A 19,259-nucleotide genomic window follows, 5' to 3' on the forward strand; every position below is an offset into this window, starting at 1 on the left:
AGATGGAAAATTAAGAGGAGATCGGAGGTGAAAAGGGAATGATGTTTTGCATAAAAATTTAATTAAAATATTTGAGTTAGAAAGTTAAATTTTATTTGATTATATTGAGTAAAAATTATGTATGCAAAAGGTAAAAAGGTTTTATAGTAATTTCATTTAAGAATAATTTAATAAATTAAAATATTTAAAGAAAACATGTGCGCATTGAGATCAACCTCGTGTGTAAATATTGGTTCCCTACCATATATCCAATTGAATGAAGAAGGAACATTACATAATAAGATCATAAATCAAGGAGAGCAGATTCATCTGTGTTGAAGTTGGTCAGAAACTTTACTGAACCAACCACCATGCACTGATCCAACAAAAGCCCAACCAAATAAATCAGATAGAAAGGAATGCTCTACCTGAAAGAAAGAAAGTGTACTGGTGTTATGCATATCAGGGATAATGAAGAGAAGCTGAGGCTGTGACTTACCACTGTTGGCTGAACACACGCAGCTAACTGTTGGACAGGAATTTTATTCTAGGGTATAAAGAACACTGTCTATTCCTTCTGCAACAGATCCAAGTACTCATGACCCAGATAAATTGCACGAAGCAATCACTGAGATCACAGTACAACTTGGATCTGTTGCAGATGGAATAGACAGTGTTCTTTAGATCACAGTACCTTTTGCATTTAGATCAACATACTTATCATTCAAGTCATTAATCTCATCCACATGTGATTTCTCAATTTTCACAAGCCTAGATATTTCTTTTGTAGCATGCTTGTATTTAGAAATTAAGTCACCATGAGCATCACATAATTCATCATACACATTACTCAATTCATCATAAGTGGGTAGTGTAGAATCATTTACCATATCATCCGGAATGGATGATAACTCTTCTTCCTTTGCCACCAAGCAAAGGTTGGCCTTGATTTCTTCCTCTTTATCACTAGAGGTCTCCTCCACTTTGGTCACTAGGCACACATCGCCATTTGACCTTTCATACTTTCTTTCCATCATTTCCCAAACTTGCTTTGCATTTGTACATCCGGAAATATGGTCAAGTCCACACCTACTAAGAGAGATATGAAAGAGATTAACCAAGTAACCATTTAAGCATGTTTTCTAGCATTTTAGGATATGTTCAAGTCAAGCATGCTCACACACATTTTAGTATACAATCATACACAATCATCAAAAACACAATGTTGACCTAGACACTAAGTCTTGGTCCAACACTTCCTTCATATTCCATTCGTATAAATATTCAAAAGTAAGAATCAGCATAAACCAATATCTTCCTCAAGAAATCTTCAAGGATGGATACTCCTAACTCTCCACCTGCAAAAAGGTCTAGAACTGATGAAGGTTCTACTTCTAAAGAAGAAGAAGGTGGAGATGATCCCAGATTCAACCTCTCCCCTATAAGGGAAGACGTATACGAGGACGATCCCCAGAAAACCATCGAATCTCTACAAGAAGCTTTGATGGAAACCAAAAGGAGACTTAAAAAAGCAACCGACAAAGTTCAAGACTACAAAAGGTAACTTATGGTTTCAAGGTATGCCATACAAGGTGTTCGATATATGTCATGGGGCAGACAAGCAAGTACTCATGACCCAGATAAATTGCACGAAGCAATCACTGAGATCACAGTACAACTTGGATCTGTTGCAGATGGAATAGACAGTGTTCTTTATACCCTAGAATAAAATTCCTGTCCAACAATCTCCCCCTTTTTGATGATTCCAAAATGTGCAATGTAGTTTTCTAAAGATGTACCATTTTTTCCAAGAACTATAATCTTTATCCAAAAACTATATTCTTTCTCCCCCTTTTTGTAATTATCAAAAAGATCTTAAGGTTTAATTGAAATTCTCATTTTATACTCAAATTCTTAATTGTTTCCAATCATGCAAATGAAGTGAGCTATATATCGAGTACAAAGTAATGTTCATATTAGCTCCCCCTCACTTCAAGCATAGTAGCATACATACTTCTCACCAAAACATGGCAAATGCACTCCCCCTTAAACTTTGGTCTATAAACCATTTCATATGTCAGTTCAAGTACTAGTTTAAGGATGCACCATGCTTGATACAAGATAAATATGTTTCGTCAATAAAAGCTCGAATACTAAATATCGCATGAAAGTATATCAATTTAGAATAATGAATGGATCAGATTACAACAAGACTTGAAGGGTTAAGATGACCATTTAAAAGGTGAATCCAATGGTTGTGCATAAGACCATATTCTTGCTTGCAATTTTTGACTTAAAAGAATATCTTACTTGATTTTTGGAGTCAAAGATGGTTGCAAGTTGCTACACATTTTGTAGGAAATCATTGGAGATACCAAGGCCAAGATTTGGTGTAAATTTGATCAAACTTGCACCAAATCTTGACCTTGGTATCTCCAACAATTTTGTCATCTTTGACCATTGTTGGACAGGAATTTTATTCTAGGGTATAAAGAACACTGTCTATTCCATCTGCAACAGATCCAAGTTGTACTGTGATCTCAGTGATTGTTTCGTGCAATTTATCTGGGTCATGAGTACTTGCTTGTCTGCCCCATGACATATATCGAACACCTTGTATGGCATACCTTGAAACCATAAGTTGCCTTTTGTAGTCTTGAACTTTGTCGGTTGCTTTTTTAAGTCTCCTTTTGGTTTCCATCAAAGCTTCTTGTAGAGATTCGATGGTTTTCTGGGGATCGTCCTCGTATACGTCTTCCCTTATAGGGGAGAGGTTGAATCTGGGATCATCTCCACCTTCTTCTTCTTTAGAAGTAGAACCTTCATCAGTTCTAGACCTTTTTGCAGGTGGAGAGTTAGGAGTATCCATCCTTGAAGATTTCTTGAGGAAGATATTGGTTTATGCTGATTCTTACTTTTGAATATTTATACGAATGGAATATGAAGGAAGTGTTGGACCAAGACTTAGTGTCTAGGTCAACATTGTGTTTTTGATGATTGTGTATGATTGTATACTAAAATGTGTGTGAGTATGCTTGACTTGAACATATCTCAAAATGCTAGAAAACATTCTTAAATGGTTACTTGGTTAATTGTTTAATATCTTAATTGTGCATATACAAATGAAGGCTTATGTATATCTCTATGTGAATTTGGTATCTATATATTTTTGAGATAGTGCTGGAAATTAAGTTTTGGAAACAAACATACATGGACTAAGTTAGGGCATTAATCTTCTAATGATCATAATTTATCTTACTTAGGTCCAAATGACTTGAAACTTGAACCACATGCACATGAAGGTCTAATATATGTTCTAGGACTATAATCATGATAAATTAAGTGCATCACATATATATTTGGTCATATGCTTAAATTCCGCCAAAACTAGGTTTTACCTAATTTTGTGCATATGTGTTCTTTGTGAACGTGGTGAACCAAATGAACTCCGATTTAAATGAAATTTCGTGTGCATCTTAGTTTCATCACTATGAACATATTTTATTTAGTAAAGTTCAAGAGAAAAGGTCATTTACACTGAGTTTGCAAAATGACTTTGAATTTACACTTAGAATTTATCGGTTTCACTATTAGTGATCTAATTGCTTGGTTGAGTGACCAAACGATTTCCGATTGTTATGAAATTTTATATGGACATTCTAATATATATAAAATGATTTATCATGCAGTAATATGAATTTTCTGGGTTGTTTTTCTAATGTAATTAACCTATGCGCTCTATATGAAGCTCTTTGAGCTTACATGCAATTGGGGAGTTCTACCTCATATTTCTTTGTAGGTTAATCATCATGAGGATGTTATATCACTCAGAATTCAGTTTGCTCAAGTGAATTGAAGTCCGGTTTTCAAGTATGAGCTTGGATCTCTAGAAAACCAAGAAAAACCTATATTCATCAACCTTCCACTAAGACATTTTGATTGATGATTGGAATTAACCTTAGGGCTGTATAATATGGATATATTGGTGCTGCCAAATTCAGAGTTTAAAGTCAAGATTGGAGGGACATGTTTGGTCACGTGAAGGATCTCTTATCTTCATCAAACAAGATCTTGCACATGCTTCCTTTATTGAGGTCAATGATCATATTTTTGTGAGAAGACAATTGATGAAGCTAAAGGACAAATGCAATGGTTGAAATTTGTAAGAGATGAGAAAGTATATTTTGCAACTAGACAAGACTTAGATTATGAAGATATTCTTGAAGACTACAAGCTCCAATGGTACACTAATCTATGGCTGAGATTGAATTGTTTTGAATTATGAATGGATCAGATTACAACAAGACTTGAAGGGTTAAGATGACCATTTAAAAGGTGAATCCAATGGTTGTGCATAAGACCATATTCTTGCTTGCAATTTTTGACTTAAAAGAAGATCTTACTTGATTTTTGGAGTCAAAGATGGTTGCATGTTGCTACACATTTTGTAGGAAATCATTGCATATCCCAAGGCCAAGATTTGGTGTAAGTTTGATCAAATGGTCAAAGTTGACAAAATTGTTGGAGATACCAAGGTCAAGATTTGGTGCAAGTTTGATCAAATTGTCAAAGATGGCGGCAAGTGCACATGACAACTCAAATCTTGGAAAGCTAGACTTGGAAAATAATGCAAGTGCAACGGCTACATATTGTAAGGTCAAGATTTAATGATCTATTCATTAAATGGCCAAGATTTGCACATGTAATTGAAGGTCGAGATTTGAAGATGGAAAAAGATCCAATGGTGGAAATCACAAGAGCTTGGTAAATTATAAAGAGGGGTTCTTCCTCATTCCAACTTGGAGAAGCCAAAATTACATTGAAGAAATTCTTGTTCTCAAAGCTTCCAAGCTAGTTTGTGCCATTGAATCCAAGCTTCTACCCAAGCCACTCTAAAGGCTTCCTCACTGTTTTGCTTTTGCAAAGAGGGAGTGCTTCTCATTTGGCTTCTTATTTTCAGATTCGAAAATCCTCATTATTCTTTATTTTCTATCCAACCCGTGAGGTGATATTGTGATTCTTGAGTGTTCCTCAACCCCATTTGCTTAGTGGAAACCTTGAGTGAACCATTTATACCGAACACTTGTAAAAGTCCCTTCGTTGGGCAAAAACCTTGTTGAGGTTGAGTTTAAGGGAGTGCTTGAAACCCTTGGTTGTAAAGTTTGAAGATTGTCTTGAAATCTTCAGTTTTAAGGGTGACCTAAAAACCCTTGTGAATTTTGTAGAGCTCTTGAGAAAACCACATCCTTAGTGGAGGTTGGAAAATCCTAGGTTGGTGAACCTAGGTAGTAGATGTAGGAGAAGAGTCCTACTATAAATTGCTGTGTGGACTTTCTTGATTGCATTGCTTGCTTGTTGATTGATTAAGTGTTTTGATTGCAGAATTTTCTGAACCACTAGTCTGTCCGTGCACTGTTCACATAGCTAAACTTTGAATTTTAATCTGAATTTTTGATATAGTATTCATTAGGGTGTTGTGATACTGCATACCAAATTTCATTGAATTCTGACTTGATTTGCTAGGTGAAATTTGAGTTGTAAAATCTGTGCGCAGTGTGTTGTTTGAAAAAATCTGTTTTTGCAATTCCTTGATTATTTGATAATTGATCATTCACCATATTGTATCACATCTTGCATTGAAATGAATATTGATTAGGATAATTATTAGAGTTCAAATTTGTGTGCTAATTGTTAATTGACATTGATTTCCTTTTAAATTATAAAAAGATATTCCTATCGGAATTTGGGGACACAATTCATCCCCTTGTGTTAAGTACGATCCATCACTAACGACAGTCGACAGGATCCCAAGCTTAGCAAATCTCCCCTTTCATCGTGTCCTTCATTTGTGCAGTAAAATTTGCTTGCCAGTCAAAGAAAAGGAAGAGAATAAGAGATTTTGGAAAATATAATGCATGTTATAAACATTTGTAGGGAGCTACACCTGCTTATGTGTAAGACAAATAAGAGCCGAAAATGAGAAGAAAAAGACAACTGCAGGAGGAAAAGCTATTGAAGCAACCAGAAACATGACGACTACAAGCAAGTAAACAAGAAAAATGGGAGAAAAGCCAAAAGCTAGAGGTAAATTTGTGCAATCAGTATGTCCAAGATCCAGTACAGAAGGCCAAGGGAGAAGAATATGCTGAACCATCATTACAGCAAGTCAATGTTACAGGCAGCATATTACTTGTGAAAGATAGAGCCAAAAATGAGAAGAAGAAGAAGAAGACAACTGCAGGAGGAAAAGCCATTGAAGCAACCAGAAACATCACAAGAACAAGCAAGGACACAAGAAAAATGGCAGAAAAGCAAAAAACTATAAGTAAATATGTGCAATCAGTATGTCAAAGATGCAGAACATAAGGAGAAAAGTCAAGATTTTTGTCTCTCTTTCGGTTGTAGTTGCAGATTTTATATAATTGGTCTTTGATTTTAAAATAACATAAGAATTACATCGTAAATTTCCCAACTAAGGGCAACTCCAACAGAGGTCGTAAATGGGTATGCATTTCTATAACCGTTGATATGCATATCTATTTCAGAGATTTTGGCAAGCCAACAGAGTTCGCAAGTGGGGTCGGAAATTTACGAACTCAGTTTTGGTTCCCAAAATTACGAACTCGGAGAGGAGAGAGGATGGAGTCGCAAAAAACAGCGGGAGTTCATAACCGTTGAGGTTATGGAGGGAGTCGGTTGTTGGAGACCGTCACAAATCCAGATCTTCGTCTCCACCATTTTCTGAAAATCACAGATTATATATACAACAAAGATCTTCACGAACCCAATAATTTTTTGTCTAAACAAACCCATCTCCTTCATATCAGTTAGCATCTTCATCATCAGCTTCGGTGTCAATATTTGACAACGGCAGAGAGACACGCCAAAGACTCAAACCCATCTTCACTCTGGCGGCTGCTGTCTGAACTCTGAAGTGGAATTGCTAGGGTATGCTGAGATTAATCAAATTATTAAACTACAAATGTTATGGGCCAAGGGTTATAGTAATGGGCCAGATTAATATAGTCATATGCCACGCATTAAAATATATAGATAAATTATATAGGAACTCATTTTATACTTTGTTGTTGGAGTGAGTATTTGTTAAAATATGTAAAAGGGTATGTAAATGGCTTTTAGAGTATGCAAAGTACAATTATGCATCCCCATTTTACATATTCTTGTTGGAGATGCCCTAAGTGAAGGGAAATGGAAGTTTGATTTTAAAATAATATAAGAATTACATCATATATTTCCCAACTAAATGAAGGGAAGTGGAAGTACATGGTAAATTTCCCAACTAAGGCCACCACCACCACTGAATGTGCAGCACATAATTCTTGGACATTTGAACTAGTCTTGGCATGCCTCCAGATACTATAGAAAAGCATGCCCCAGGAATTTACTACTCTGTCAAAAGAAAATCATTGTCTTGTATTATTTTAGCAAGAATTGATGACCATAAGTGATATACCCATCAGTATGAATCTGTATCTGACCAAAACAATGGAACTTGATGGCATTGAATCGTAGATCACAGGAAGACAAACAAAAGGAAAGATTCAGCCGTTAGTATCGTACAGGGCTCCAAGCATAAGTGTGTCAAGCATTAAGCCAGATTTATGAGATTGATAATTTACTGCAATGGTATGTACATCTAGATCTAACCCTCAGAAAAGTTTCAATGCCATCAGTTGCGAGAAGGAAAAGCAATATTACAAGCAAAATGTCTAAGGCAAACCTACTTCAGAGTGCACAATATAGAAGATTTATAATATTCCTCCAACGAGAAGGCAAACTAGAGGAGCTGCCTCCTGCCTTGGGGTTTATTTCATTCTAGTAGCAGGAAAATAGACAAACAAATCATACAGAAAGCCTCTCCAGATTCTGGAATGGCCTCTCTTATTTCAATAGACTAAAATTCAAAAACAATAATCTATCAAATGATGTTCAATTCAACAACCTTTATCTAAAAAATTAACTTAACAGCAGTCTTTATGGAAGTAAAGAAGAGTAACGAACAAGAGGAAAAGCTCAATGACTACTAACCCTCAATCATCTGAGATTCTCCTTCCCAACGCTCTCCTGCCCGCTTCCATCAATTTCTCAATATACCCTTCAATCGGCGGTGTAAAGAACGTTGCCATAAACCTATTGGCGGGGAACGGCGACAGATCTGGAACCAAAGCAGTTGCATTCAACTTCTCGGGCGGCGTTTCAATGGCCTCCTTCAAATTCAGAAATTCGGTCTCTGCCGCCTGCCTAGTTAAGCACTCGAGTATACTCCTTAGCGAACCTTCTGCCGTCCTCCACAGTTAGCTCGCAGTTAGGTATCTTCTCCGCATAAACCGGCCCACCGTAATGACTAATGAGGTCCAATTCAGGAGTCCCGATAATCATGGGCTCCTCGGGGACAGCCATGGCCGCCTTGCCATCTTTCTTCGTAATCACTCCTGGCAATGATTTTTTTGGTATCCAAATTTCTTAAATAGGTTTGCTAAAAACCTTGTTTCCCCCTCTCTCTGCTGTAGATGGTTTTCATCATTCCTTTGTCAATGAGGTGGTTCTCTCCTTTTAGAGGCATTTAATCAAACATGTGAAGAACAATAAATAGCCACAACCAAATTATACGTCATATGTTGCGCTGCTATGCTTCCTTCCCAGATATGGGTTTCTAACCTCAATACCTCATCATGGACTGAACAGGGCTAGTATGTATCACGGTGAATGAAGAAAGGAACATGTGTGATTGAAAAGAAAGACTACAAATTTGGTCTACACCCTGTGATCCAACGAAATACTAGGGGAGTCATGTGTGTATCAAAGGGGGATTGTGTGTTTATGAACTCTACATAGGCATTGCCATTCCATGTGTAATTATTTGTATCAGAAGTTGCATAACGGTTTTTTTACTCGAGAAACCATTATTCACAGGGTCATGGTTCTCAAGACTTTTATTAATAGCTTAAAACTTTATACACAGGCCTTGGACAATCTTGGATATGTACTCTTCTTCTCCTTCTTCACTAGGAACTGCAAAGACACTAATATGATTGCCTCCTCAGTCCTCATTCTAGCTGCATGCAACAGTAGAATCATGGTTAGAATATCATTTTTTCCTACAAAAAAAAAAGTAAAGATGCAGCCATTCCATGACAGTTAAAGAGGAAAACAATATTATTCATTCTTGTCGACGGAAGAAGGCTGATGCCATAGTTCACACACCGTATATATTATACTCAAAACATAACTAATTTCAGAGCTGAGCTGATGGAGTTCATTGAGGCATTTAATCAAACATAAAGAAACTGCCAAACTAATTAAATTGGCTACGGTGAACTCACCAAGCTTTGCAGAATCTTGGATCCATACTCCACCTTCTCTTACACCTTCGCAAGCACTGTCAAGCGAAGAATCAAAGGTTAGAATACATTTATTTTCTCTTTAAAAGAAAAAGAAAGATGCAACCATTCCACGGCAGTTAAGGGAAAACATGTTATTCTAGTGATCATGCCTTGTGATTGTAACTGAAAGTTTGACATCTAAGAAAAGAAGAAAAGGAAACTCACATCTTGTTTTACACTCGGATTCGATATCCTTCAACAGCTTTTTCTTGATCTTTTTGAGTGCAACCAAGGCATCACTCATGTTTATTCGATCTACTGGTGAGTCTTCTGTGCAAGACAAAGCCAATTGCATAATTGATGAAATACAATTCATTTTATCATCAAGATGTCTCTCTTCTTTGTTCAACAAATTGTCATCAACAACTTCACTTAGTGCATATGTTAACGACTCTTTCACCCAACTTTTCAAGTTCATTTCCCCCACAAACATTGCATCTGTAGGCTTCTTTCTTGTGAAAGTTTCCAACACTAGGATACCAAAAGCATAGACATCGCATTTTGTAGAAACAATTCCTGCCAATCCATGCTCTGAAAATAAAATTGTTAAGCGATTATAAAAGAATCTAGTAGTACTCTATATAGAAGGAAACATGTTTCAGAAAAATTAGGGATAAAAATCAATAGAACTAAAAAGATGAGTTTGTTGAACATCACCTGGAGCCATGTATCCAATAGTGGCCAGTGTCATTGTTCGTCTCATAGCTTCTCCTTCACCCAAGAGTTTGGCGATTCCAAAGTCACTAACATGTGCCACCATATCCTCATCTAGCAAGATGTTACCAGGTTTCAGATCACAATGGACGATTGGTGTTGAAAGGCCCTGATGCAGATATTCCAATGCCATGGCAACATCTTCCATTATGTTCAACCTTTGGAATACATCCAAAAAGTAGTTGTGAGAGTACAACCATCTTTCTAGGCTCCCATTAGGCATGAGCTTCAATACCAAGGCTTTAAAATCAGTGTTGTTATTGCAACTGCTGATAATCTTGACAAGATTCCGATGTCGAATGCAACGCAATACCTCACATTCAACCTCAAAGTTTGTAAATGCACCCTCTAACTGCAAGTCGAATACCTTTACTGCAATTTGGGTTTTATCTGAATCCGAAAGTGTTCCTCTGTATACAGAACCAAAACTTCCAGTGCCAAGCAAGTTGCCTTCACTAAATCCATTCGTTGCCCGTTGAAGCTCTTGATATGAAATTCTTTTCAACATGGAAAGGGGTGTCAGAATGTCTTGTACCGGCAAGTTGGCTTTTCTTTTGCGGGCTCTTGTATGAATAATGATAAGAGACACCAACAATATTGTAGATGCAATTGCAGGCAAAACGTATTTCAATAGAAGCACAAAAGTTGGATTGGATCGTCTTGCCTTGGTAGTTTTGCATGGCGGGACTTGCAATCGAGGCGAGCCACAGAGTCCCTCATTGGACAAAAATAATTGAGCTGAGAAGTTAACAAATGGTCCTCCATTTGGAATTTCTCCTTGTAACCTATTGAAAGAGACATTGAAATATCTGAGGTATGAAAGTTTCTCCAACGACTTTGGTATCACTCCAGAGACTTCATTGTTAGAGAGGTCCAACCTCTCCAAGCTTATCAAGCCATCAAATGATTTTGGAATTTGGCCATCAAAAGCATTATCCGCAAGTGAGAGGAAAGTGAGATCTTTTAGTTCCCCAATGCTACTGGGGATATTACCTGATAGTTTATTTCCTGACAAATCAACTTCGATTATGACCTTCAAACTTCCAATTTCTGAAGAAAGGGAACCAGTTAAAGAGTTTGAAGTTAGGTAAACCTTCAAGATATAGGTAAGGCTCCACAAGGTTGTTGGAATAGCAGAACTGAGCCTGTTAGAGCTCAAGTCGAGATATCTCAGACTAGACAGATTGCCAATACATGCAGGTATTGATCCATTTAGCATATTGTCACCCAATGATAAAGTGTCAGACCTATGTAGTTGACAAAGCTCTGTTGGAATCTGTCCTTGTAATTTATTATCATAAAGAAACAACCCTTGGAGATTATGTAATCTGCCAATTGCAATTGGAACTAATCCAGTTAGTTCATTCGCAGAAAGGTTTATAAGTATTACGTTGCTCCAGTTACCAATTTCCATGGGAATGCCCCCTTTAAGTCCACAATATTCTAGATAAACATTTTCAAGTGCCGAAGAGAAATTGCCAATAGAACTCGGAAGAATACCATTCAATGGATTGTCCCATAAATCAAGAAATCTTAAATTCAGGCAATTTGTTAGAGAAGAGAGATATGTGAGCTCTTGGGAAGATGATTCACCAGCGAAGTCATTTTCCCCAAGGCTAAGCCACTGGAGGGATCTCAAGTTACCGAGACTGGGGAATATATTTCCAGTGAATGAGTTTTTTTGCAACGATAGCGTTACTAGTTTAGAAGCATTCGAGATAGAGCTTGGGATTGGTCCGCTAAGTTGATTGTTCCACAGATAAATTTCCTCAAGATTTGGAAGAGTGTCGCCTATGCTTGATGGAAGATTTCCTGTGAGTTGGTTGTTCCACAATGAGAGGATTTTTAGTGTTGAAATGTTGAAAATACTAGATGGAATATTGCTGGTGAGGTTGTTGGAACCCACATCTAGTGTCTCCAGATTTTGTAGGTGCCCAACCTCGAGGGGGATTGTACCTGTCACAAATATGAATCAATCCTTGCCCATTCATACACAAAATTTTAACACATGATTCTTTAAAAAGTATATATGATTAGATCTTGGAGACTCTAATTAACAAACTTGTAAACCTAATAATGTTTCACAAGGTAGAGCCATCGTCCTATCAAGTTTACCACATACAAAATATTTACTCTATTGACATGTATAGATAGTGCAGGGAAGTATTAAAATTGTTATAGAACTTGATAAAAAAAGAACGTGGTTACCTCCCAAGTAATTATAATCGAGCCATAACCGTTCAAGTAGAGTACAATTTCCAATACTTTTGGGTATCCTTCCTATAAGCTTATTTTCACCTAGATGAAGCTCCTTAAGTAGAGGAAGATGGTGGCATATATCCACTGGAAGACTCCCAACAAACCGATTGCCATACAAATAGATCATTTTTAAAGAAGACATGTTGAAGATGAAAAATGGAATTGAACCTCCGAGTCCCATATTCGCCATGCTAAGTATCTCCAATTCAACAAGATTTCCCAGTTCTTGCGGAATGTCACCTTTAATATTTATGAACATGAATGTAAGTTTTATTTTTTAGAAGAGTGAGGCTATTGCTCATGCTATTTTATTTTAAATAAAAATAAATATGCTTTGAGGTGACCAAGTCAGGAGTCATACACACCTCTTAAATTGTTGACACTTAGATATAACTTCTTGAGCTTAGTCAGGTTTCCGATACTCCTTGGTATGGTTCCAACAAACGTGTTATTTGATAATGCTAACTTCTCAACTTTTGGAAAACATTTACACATATCATCTGGTAAAGAGCCTGAAAGCCTATTGTTATGCGCGTATAATACTTTCAGACTGGGAAGCTGGCCTTCCTCAATTGGGATGCTCCCTTCAATAAGGTTGTAGCTTAAATTCATAATTTCCAGCTTTGACATGTTGAACATGGAATGAGGGATGATGCCAGAGAAGCTATTATGAGAAACATCAATCCACTTAAGTTGGGGAAGCTTTCCCAGCTCATTTGGTAGAGATCCATCGAAATTGTTGATCGAGAGGTTTAGAGAGATTAGGAATGAGAGATTTCCAAGATGTGGAGAGATGGTTCCTTGGAGTGTCATGTTTGAAAGATTCAAGGCAGTGACCCTTCCATGGCGTGCACTGCAAGAGACACCAACCCATTGACATATGGGAGTGGAGGTAGACCAATTTTGAGCTAAGATATCAGAGGTAATATGAGCTTTGAAATCAAGAAGAGCATATTGATCAGTGGTGATGTTAGTCACAACCTTAGTTGTACTAATCACCATGAACTGAACCAACAGCAGTACTGCAACCACATGGAAAAGAATACTCTCCATGAATGAAAATTATATATGTCAACCACAATACATGTAGACATGCTGAGGTGATAACTATATATATAAAAGAATAGCAAGGTCAAGGCAAGGTAAGCACAATAATGGCTTCAATATTTGCAGTGATAGACACATCCACGTGATATACTCACTAAAGGTTATCGTACTCTGTGTGTGTTATCCATCACACGTTTACACAAATTAATGAAATATAGTGATATTTGACCTAATCCTAACCAATGAAGACCTTAAACCGTCAATCACTCCAGACAAAGAAAATTTATAGTACAGTGTTGACTGACTCGGGGTCAATAGCGGCTAAATGCATCTACTCTCTCATATACCAAGAGCTATGAATTGCCCCATGGTTTAGGCAACAAATATGTGGACAACAACAAATACCCACAATCAAGTTTACCCCACAAAGCAACACTAGTTGTCAACAAAACCAACCTTATCGCTCTTGGAGCTTATAGGTTGCACCTAATACTTGCACTTCCATGCGATTCTGCCTTTGCTTCCTTTCAAGTTATGGGTTGGGCCTTTCTTACTTCTTTGCCATCCGTTTTGGGCTTCGATTTAATTAATTGGGCCCAAGGGTTTCATGGGTTGTAATCTCACTAATGGACACAGTATTTTGGAGAAATTTTACACCACTTTTTCAACACGATAAGTTTACACCAAATAGTTATAAGTCTACACACAAAATTGTAATGAAAAGACCAAATTACTCTTATTTTTATAAAATATTAAGAATATTAATGTTAAGTTCACACACATTTAACCCACAATTCAATCTCTCCTCTCTTACCATTCTCATTACAATTAGACGGTGGCCCTTACCGTTTCTTCACATCCTCACGTTTGCCCCTACCGATAATACATTCCGGATTCGACGTCGATTTCCGACATAGAAAGATTTTTATTCAAGGGTGGTCATTCTAGGAATTGAATCCAACCACATTTACTGCATAAGTTATCACAAACTCAAGAGCAAGGCTATTTGTGTTAAAGTTCAGTGGAAGATACGAAGCTAATGGTTCAAAGTTTCTTGCAGTTACTTCGAATTGAAGAAGAGCTTGGGGATCAAGCAGTTTATGCTGGTGATGATTGGAAGCAGACATGACACCTTCGTTAATCGTTATTTCTTTGCGACGTGCTTTTCCCCCATGTTCTCTTTCAATTTTGAGGCTTCAGAAGGGCTAAAAGTGTATGTGCATCAAAAGTCGAAGGTGCGTGGTGGTGATTCGTCATACAAAGTAAACTAACCCCATTTTTTTTAGAATTCTGGGAATAAACTTAGTAATCTCTAATAAAATATGTAAAATTTATTTATTTTAAATTTTTTGATTATGGGTTAATATGTTATTGTATACAATGATATTTATGTAAACTATACAAAATTAAAAAATGGTGTAAAAGATAGTAGATTAGTGGTGTATAGATAAAAAAAGTAATGTTAGGTAGCCTATGGCCCATGGAAGTCCAAGTATTTTAAAACGTTTTAACTCTCAAAATACATGTTAAATTTTTAAAAAAAATTACATATTCAAAATCGACGCATAAAGCTCTTTCTAAAAAAATCCATTGTCAATGAGTTTTATCGGATAAATCTTAATTTCATTGTTTTTTCCAATGAAATTTCTTAATTCCATTCTTTTTTTCAATGAAATTTTCAAAAATAATGAATTCATAACTAAAACAATGAATTATAATTGTGCTTTAAAAACAATAGAATCTATGTTAAAACAATAAATTTTGGACAATGAATTATGGGATAAAATAGTGGAAATAAAACTATTTCATTGATTAAATCAATGGAATAAACTTGGTGGGCTCCCATGGGTTACCAAATTGATGGGCTACATGTCTTTTTTGTAGATAAAATTACCCAATGTCTTATTACATTGTCTGTCACCTTCACACTAAATTCAAATTTCAAAATAACATAAATATTTGTTTTCCATATACTTATGAGATTTTATGCTGATTATTCCCAACAGTCGTGCACTATCTCAAATTGGACACAGTGCCTAATTACACTGTCCCAAATGGACACATTCAGGTTCTACATGGGTCGTCGGATTCCAGCAACATTTTCAGCTAGACAAAAGGCGAGTTACATACTCCTCGTCGAAATGAGTCCATTGGTGGTGTCGGTTTCCTTCAAAGGTGATCGGATTGTTCGAATCGGACGAATGGTGACTGGACGACAAATATGTCATGTGTTTAGTGGTGAGCTCGGATGAGAAGAGAGATTGAGAGAAAAGATGGAGGTTATTTGTGTCCCAATAAAATAGAGTTGAAAGAAGATTTTTTTCAACATGACATTCTTAGTCACCAAACCACATAGATTATGTAAGCTTATGGAAGAAATCTCTATGGACGCGTTTTCTATAGTTTTATGTTTCTTGGCCTACAATAATAATCATAAACACGGTTATTTTATTGTCAGGTACTGGAAGTGAACATTTTCTGTGTTGCTAATGAAGTTACCACCCGCCTACAGCTGTAAATGGAAGATCATACATATGGCAGTAACATACTTGCCAGGCCATTCCTGTGTCCACTTATGGTGTTGAATAAAGATGAATCATTTCAATTTGGATATTTAATTTTGAAATCATGTAAATTAACATAAATCTACACAGGGTTCTTTTTTTTTTTTTTTCTTCAGAGTTCCAGTTCTCTTCCTTTCAAGTTGGCAACTAAATCAACGTTAATGATTAAACACTAGGCCCTAAACAAAATTGTAAAAAATCGTAGCAGAACTAGAGAGTACAAGCTATGGCAGAGAATTCATAGATCAATAATCTGCAATAACATGGTTCTTTAATCTTCACATGCCATCCCTTCTTTTTTTTTGGTTGCACTTTGTCTTCTTTAAATGCAAAGTTAAAAGGAGAGAAAATTCTCTTTAAAAGATTTCTATTGAGGTGCAAATTATGTTGGGTAAAGCCAAGGTAAGCATAATAATGCCTCCAATATTTGCAGTGGTAGACACGTCCAGGCGGTACTCACTAAAGGTTATCGTACTTTGTGAGTTTTCCTTTCCATCTGATGTTTATATATATATATTTTACTTAATCCTAACCCATGAAGACCTTAAACCATCAATGGAAACTTTATAGTCATTGTATATTGATATTTGGCTTAATCCTAAACAATGAAGACCTTAAACCGTCAATCACTCCAGACAAAGAACCGTCACCCTCGCAACTCTACTTGTCAACAAAACCAATTAATTATAGCTTTGCACTTAAATGCTACCGATTAATACTTACACAGTTACATACACTTCCCTGTGATGCTGTCTTTGCTTCCTTTGAAGTTATGGGTTGGGTTTCTTACTTCTTTGCCATCCACTTTGGGCTTGAATTTAATTAGTTGGGCCTGAGGTTATCATGGGCAGTAACAGAGATACCATATATCCAAGTGAATCAAGAAAGGAACATTACATCATAAGATTATGAATCAAGGAGAGCAGATTCATATGTGCTGAAGTTGGTCAGAAACTTTACTGGACTAACCACCATGCACTGATCCAACAAAAGCGCAACCAAATAAATCAAATAGAAAGGAATGCTCTACCTGAAAGAAAGTGTACTGGTGTTATACATATCAGGGATACTGAAGAGAAGCTGTGGCTGTGACTTACCACTGTTGGCTGAACACATGCCGCTAACAACAGTCGACAGGATCCCAAGGTTAGCAAACCTCCCCTTCCATCGTCTCCTTCATTTGTGCAGTAAAATTTGCTTGCCAGTCAAAGAAAAAGGAAGAGAATAAGAGATTTTGGAAAATATAATGCATGTTATAAACATTTGTAGGGAGCTACACCTGCTTATGTGTAAGAGAAATAGGAGCCGAAAATGAGAAGAAAAGGACAACTGCAGGAGGAAAAGCTATTGAAGCAACTAGAAACATCACGACTACAAGCAAGTAAACAAGAAAAATGGCAGAAAAGCCAAAAGCTAGAGGTAAATTTGTGCAATCAGTATGTCCAAGATCCAGTACAGAAGGCCAAAGGAGAAGAATATGCTGAACCATCATTACAGCAAGTCAATGTTACAGGCAGCATATTACGTGTGAAAGATAGAGCCAAAAATGAGAAGAAGAAGACAACTGCAGGAGGAAAGCCATTAAAGCAACCAGAAACATCACAAGAACAAGCAAGGACACAAGAAAAATGGCAGAAAAGCAAAAAAACCGTAAGTAAATATGTGCAATCAGTATGTCAAAGATGCAGAACATAAGGAGGAGCAAAGATTTTTTTTTCTCTCTTTCGGTTGTAGTTGCAGATTTTATATAATTGTTCTTTGATTTTAAAATAACATAAGAATTACATCGTAAATTTCCCAACTAAATGAAGGGAAATGGAAGTTTGATTTTAAAATAATGTAAGAATTACATCATAAATTTCCCTAAATGAAGGGAAGTGGAAGTACATGGTAAATGTCCCAACTTAGGTCACCACCACCACTGAATGCGCAGCACATAATTCCTTGGACATTTGAACTAGTTTTGGCATGCCTCCAGATACCATAGAAAAGCATGCCCCAGGAATTTACTACTCTGTCAAAAGACAATCATCGTCTTGTATTATTTTCACAAGAATTGATGACCATAAGTGATGTACCCATCAGTACGACTCGATGTCTGAGACGACCAAAACGATGGAACTATATGGCATTTAATTGTAGATTACAGGAAGACAAACAAGAGGCAAGATTCAGCAGTACTTAGTATCGTATAGGGCTCCAAGCATAACTTTGTGAAGCATTACGCCAGATTTATGAGATTGATAATTTACTGTAATGCAATGTATATATAGAACTCACCCTCAGAAAAGTTTCAATGCCATCAGTCGTGAAAAGGAAAAGTAATATTACAAGCAAAATGTCCAAGTCAAACCTACTTCAAAGTGCACATTAGATATTTATATTTTACTTACCAAAAAGAAAAGATTTATATTGCTCCAACGAGAAGCCAAATTAGAAGAGCCGAAGAGGTGTCTCCTGCCTTCGGGTATATTTCATGCTAGTAGCAAGGAAAATAGACAAACAACTCATACAGAAACCTATCCAGTTTTTATTTCAGCAGACTGAAATTAAAAAAACAATCATCTATCATATAATGTTCAATTCGACTACCTTAATCTACAAAATTAACACAACCAGTTTTATGGAACTAAGGAAGATCAACAAACAAGAGGAAAAGCTCAATGACTACTAACCCTCAGTCATCTGAGCTTCTCCTTCCCAATGCTCTTCCTAGCCGCTTCCATCACCTTCTCAATATACCCTTCAATCGGTGGCATCAACGTTGCCATAAACCTATTGGCGAAGAACGGCAACAGATCTAGAACTAAAGGCCGCTTCTTTCAACTTCTCAGGCAGCGCTTCAATGGCCTCATCATTACTTTGTCATTTCTTTCGTTTTAGAGGCATTTAATCAAACATGTGAAGAACAATAAATAGCCACAACCAAGTTACAAAGGCATTTCATCAAAATATGAGTTACTAAATTTAAAACTAATGCTATTCAGTGATTCTCTGCATATATCGCACTGTTATGCATCCTTCCCACTCCCAGTTATGGGTTTCTAACCTCATCATGGGCTGAACAGGGCTGCTATGTATCGCGGTGAATGAAGAAAGGAACATAAGTCATTTAAAAGAAAGATCACAAATTTGGTCCAACTCCTTTTTTTTTGTATAGGAACATATGATCCAACTCAATACTCTGTTTCTTTTTGACTCTTGTAATGTTTTTGGCGGAATTGTGTATATCAAAGGGAATTGTGTATTTATGAACTCCATAGGTCTTGCATAATAGCTTGACATAGTTATT

At 36.6% G+C, this 19,259-nt stretch overlaps 1 protein-coding gene and 1 long non-coding RNA gene across 3 annotated transcripts; both read right to left on the bottom strand.

Moving 5' to 3' along the window:
- Positions 1-5,765: 5,765 nt before the first annotated feature.
- Positions 5,766-9,482, bottom strand: LOC120014741. 2 transcript variants are annotated; one of them, XR_005471621.1, is made up of 3 exons: positions 9,324-9,482; positions 7,264-9,056; positions 5,766-5,842 (listed from the first exon to the last, which is right to left on the bottom strand). It is a non-coding gene; the product is annotated as an uncharacterized LOC120014741 (long non-coding RNA). The 2 variants fall into 2 exon arrangements; XR_005471622.1 differs by lacking the exon at positions 5,766-5,842 and having other exon boundaries at positions 7,181-7,389; positions 8,029-9,056.
- LOC120014105 (probable LRR receptor-like serine/threonine-protein kinase At3g47570) lies at positions 9,481-13,409 on the bottom strand. The gene is made up of 4 exons (XM_038866026.1): positions 12,722-13,409; positions 12,306-12,596; positions 10,041-12,053; positions 9,481-9,914 (listed from the first exon to the last, which is right to left on the bottom strand). The coding sequence occupies exons 1-4, from the start codon at positions 13,407-13,409 to the stop codon at positions 9,481-9,483; spliced, it is 3,426 nt and encodes a 1,141-aa protein (XP_038721954.1).
- Between the last annotated feature and the right edge of the window lie 5,850 nt (positions 13,410-19,259).

This window comes from Tripterygium wilfordii, chromosome 14, assembly GCF_013401445.1.
Source record: "Tripterygium wilfordii isolate XIE 37 chromosome 14, ASM1340144v1, whole genome shotgun sequence".
NCBI classification, from domain to species: domain Eukaryota; kingdom Viridiplantae; phylum Streptophyta; class Magnoliopsida; order Celastrales; family Celastraceae; genus Tripterygium; species Tripterygium wilfordii.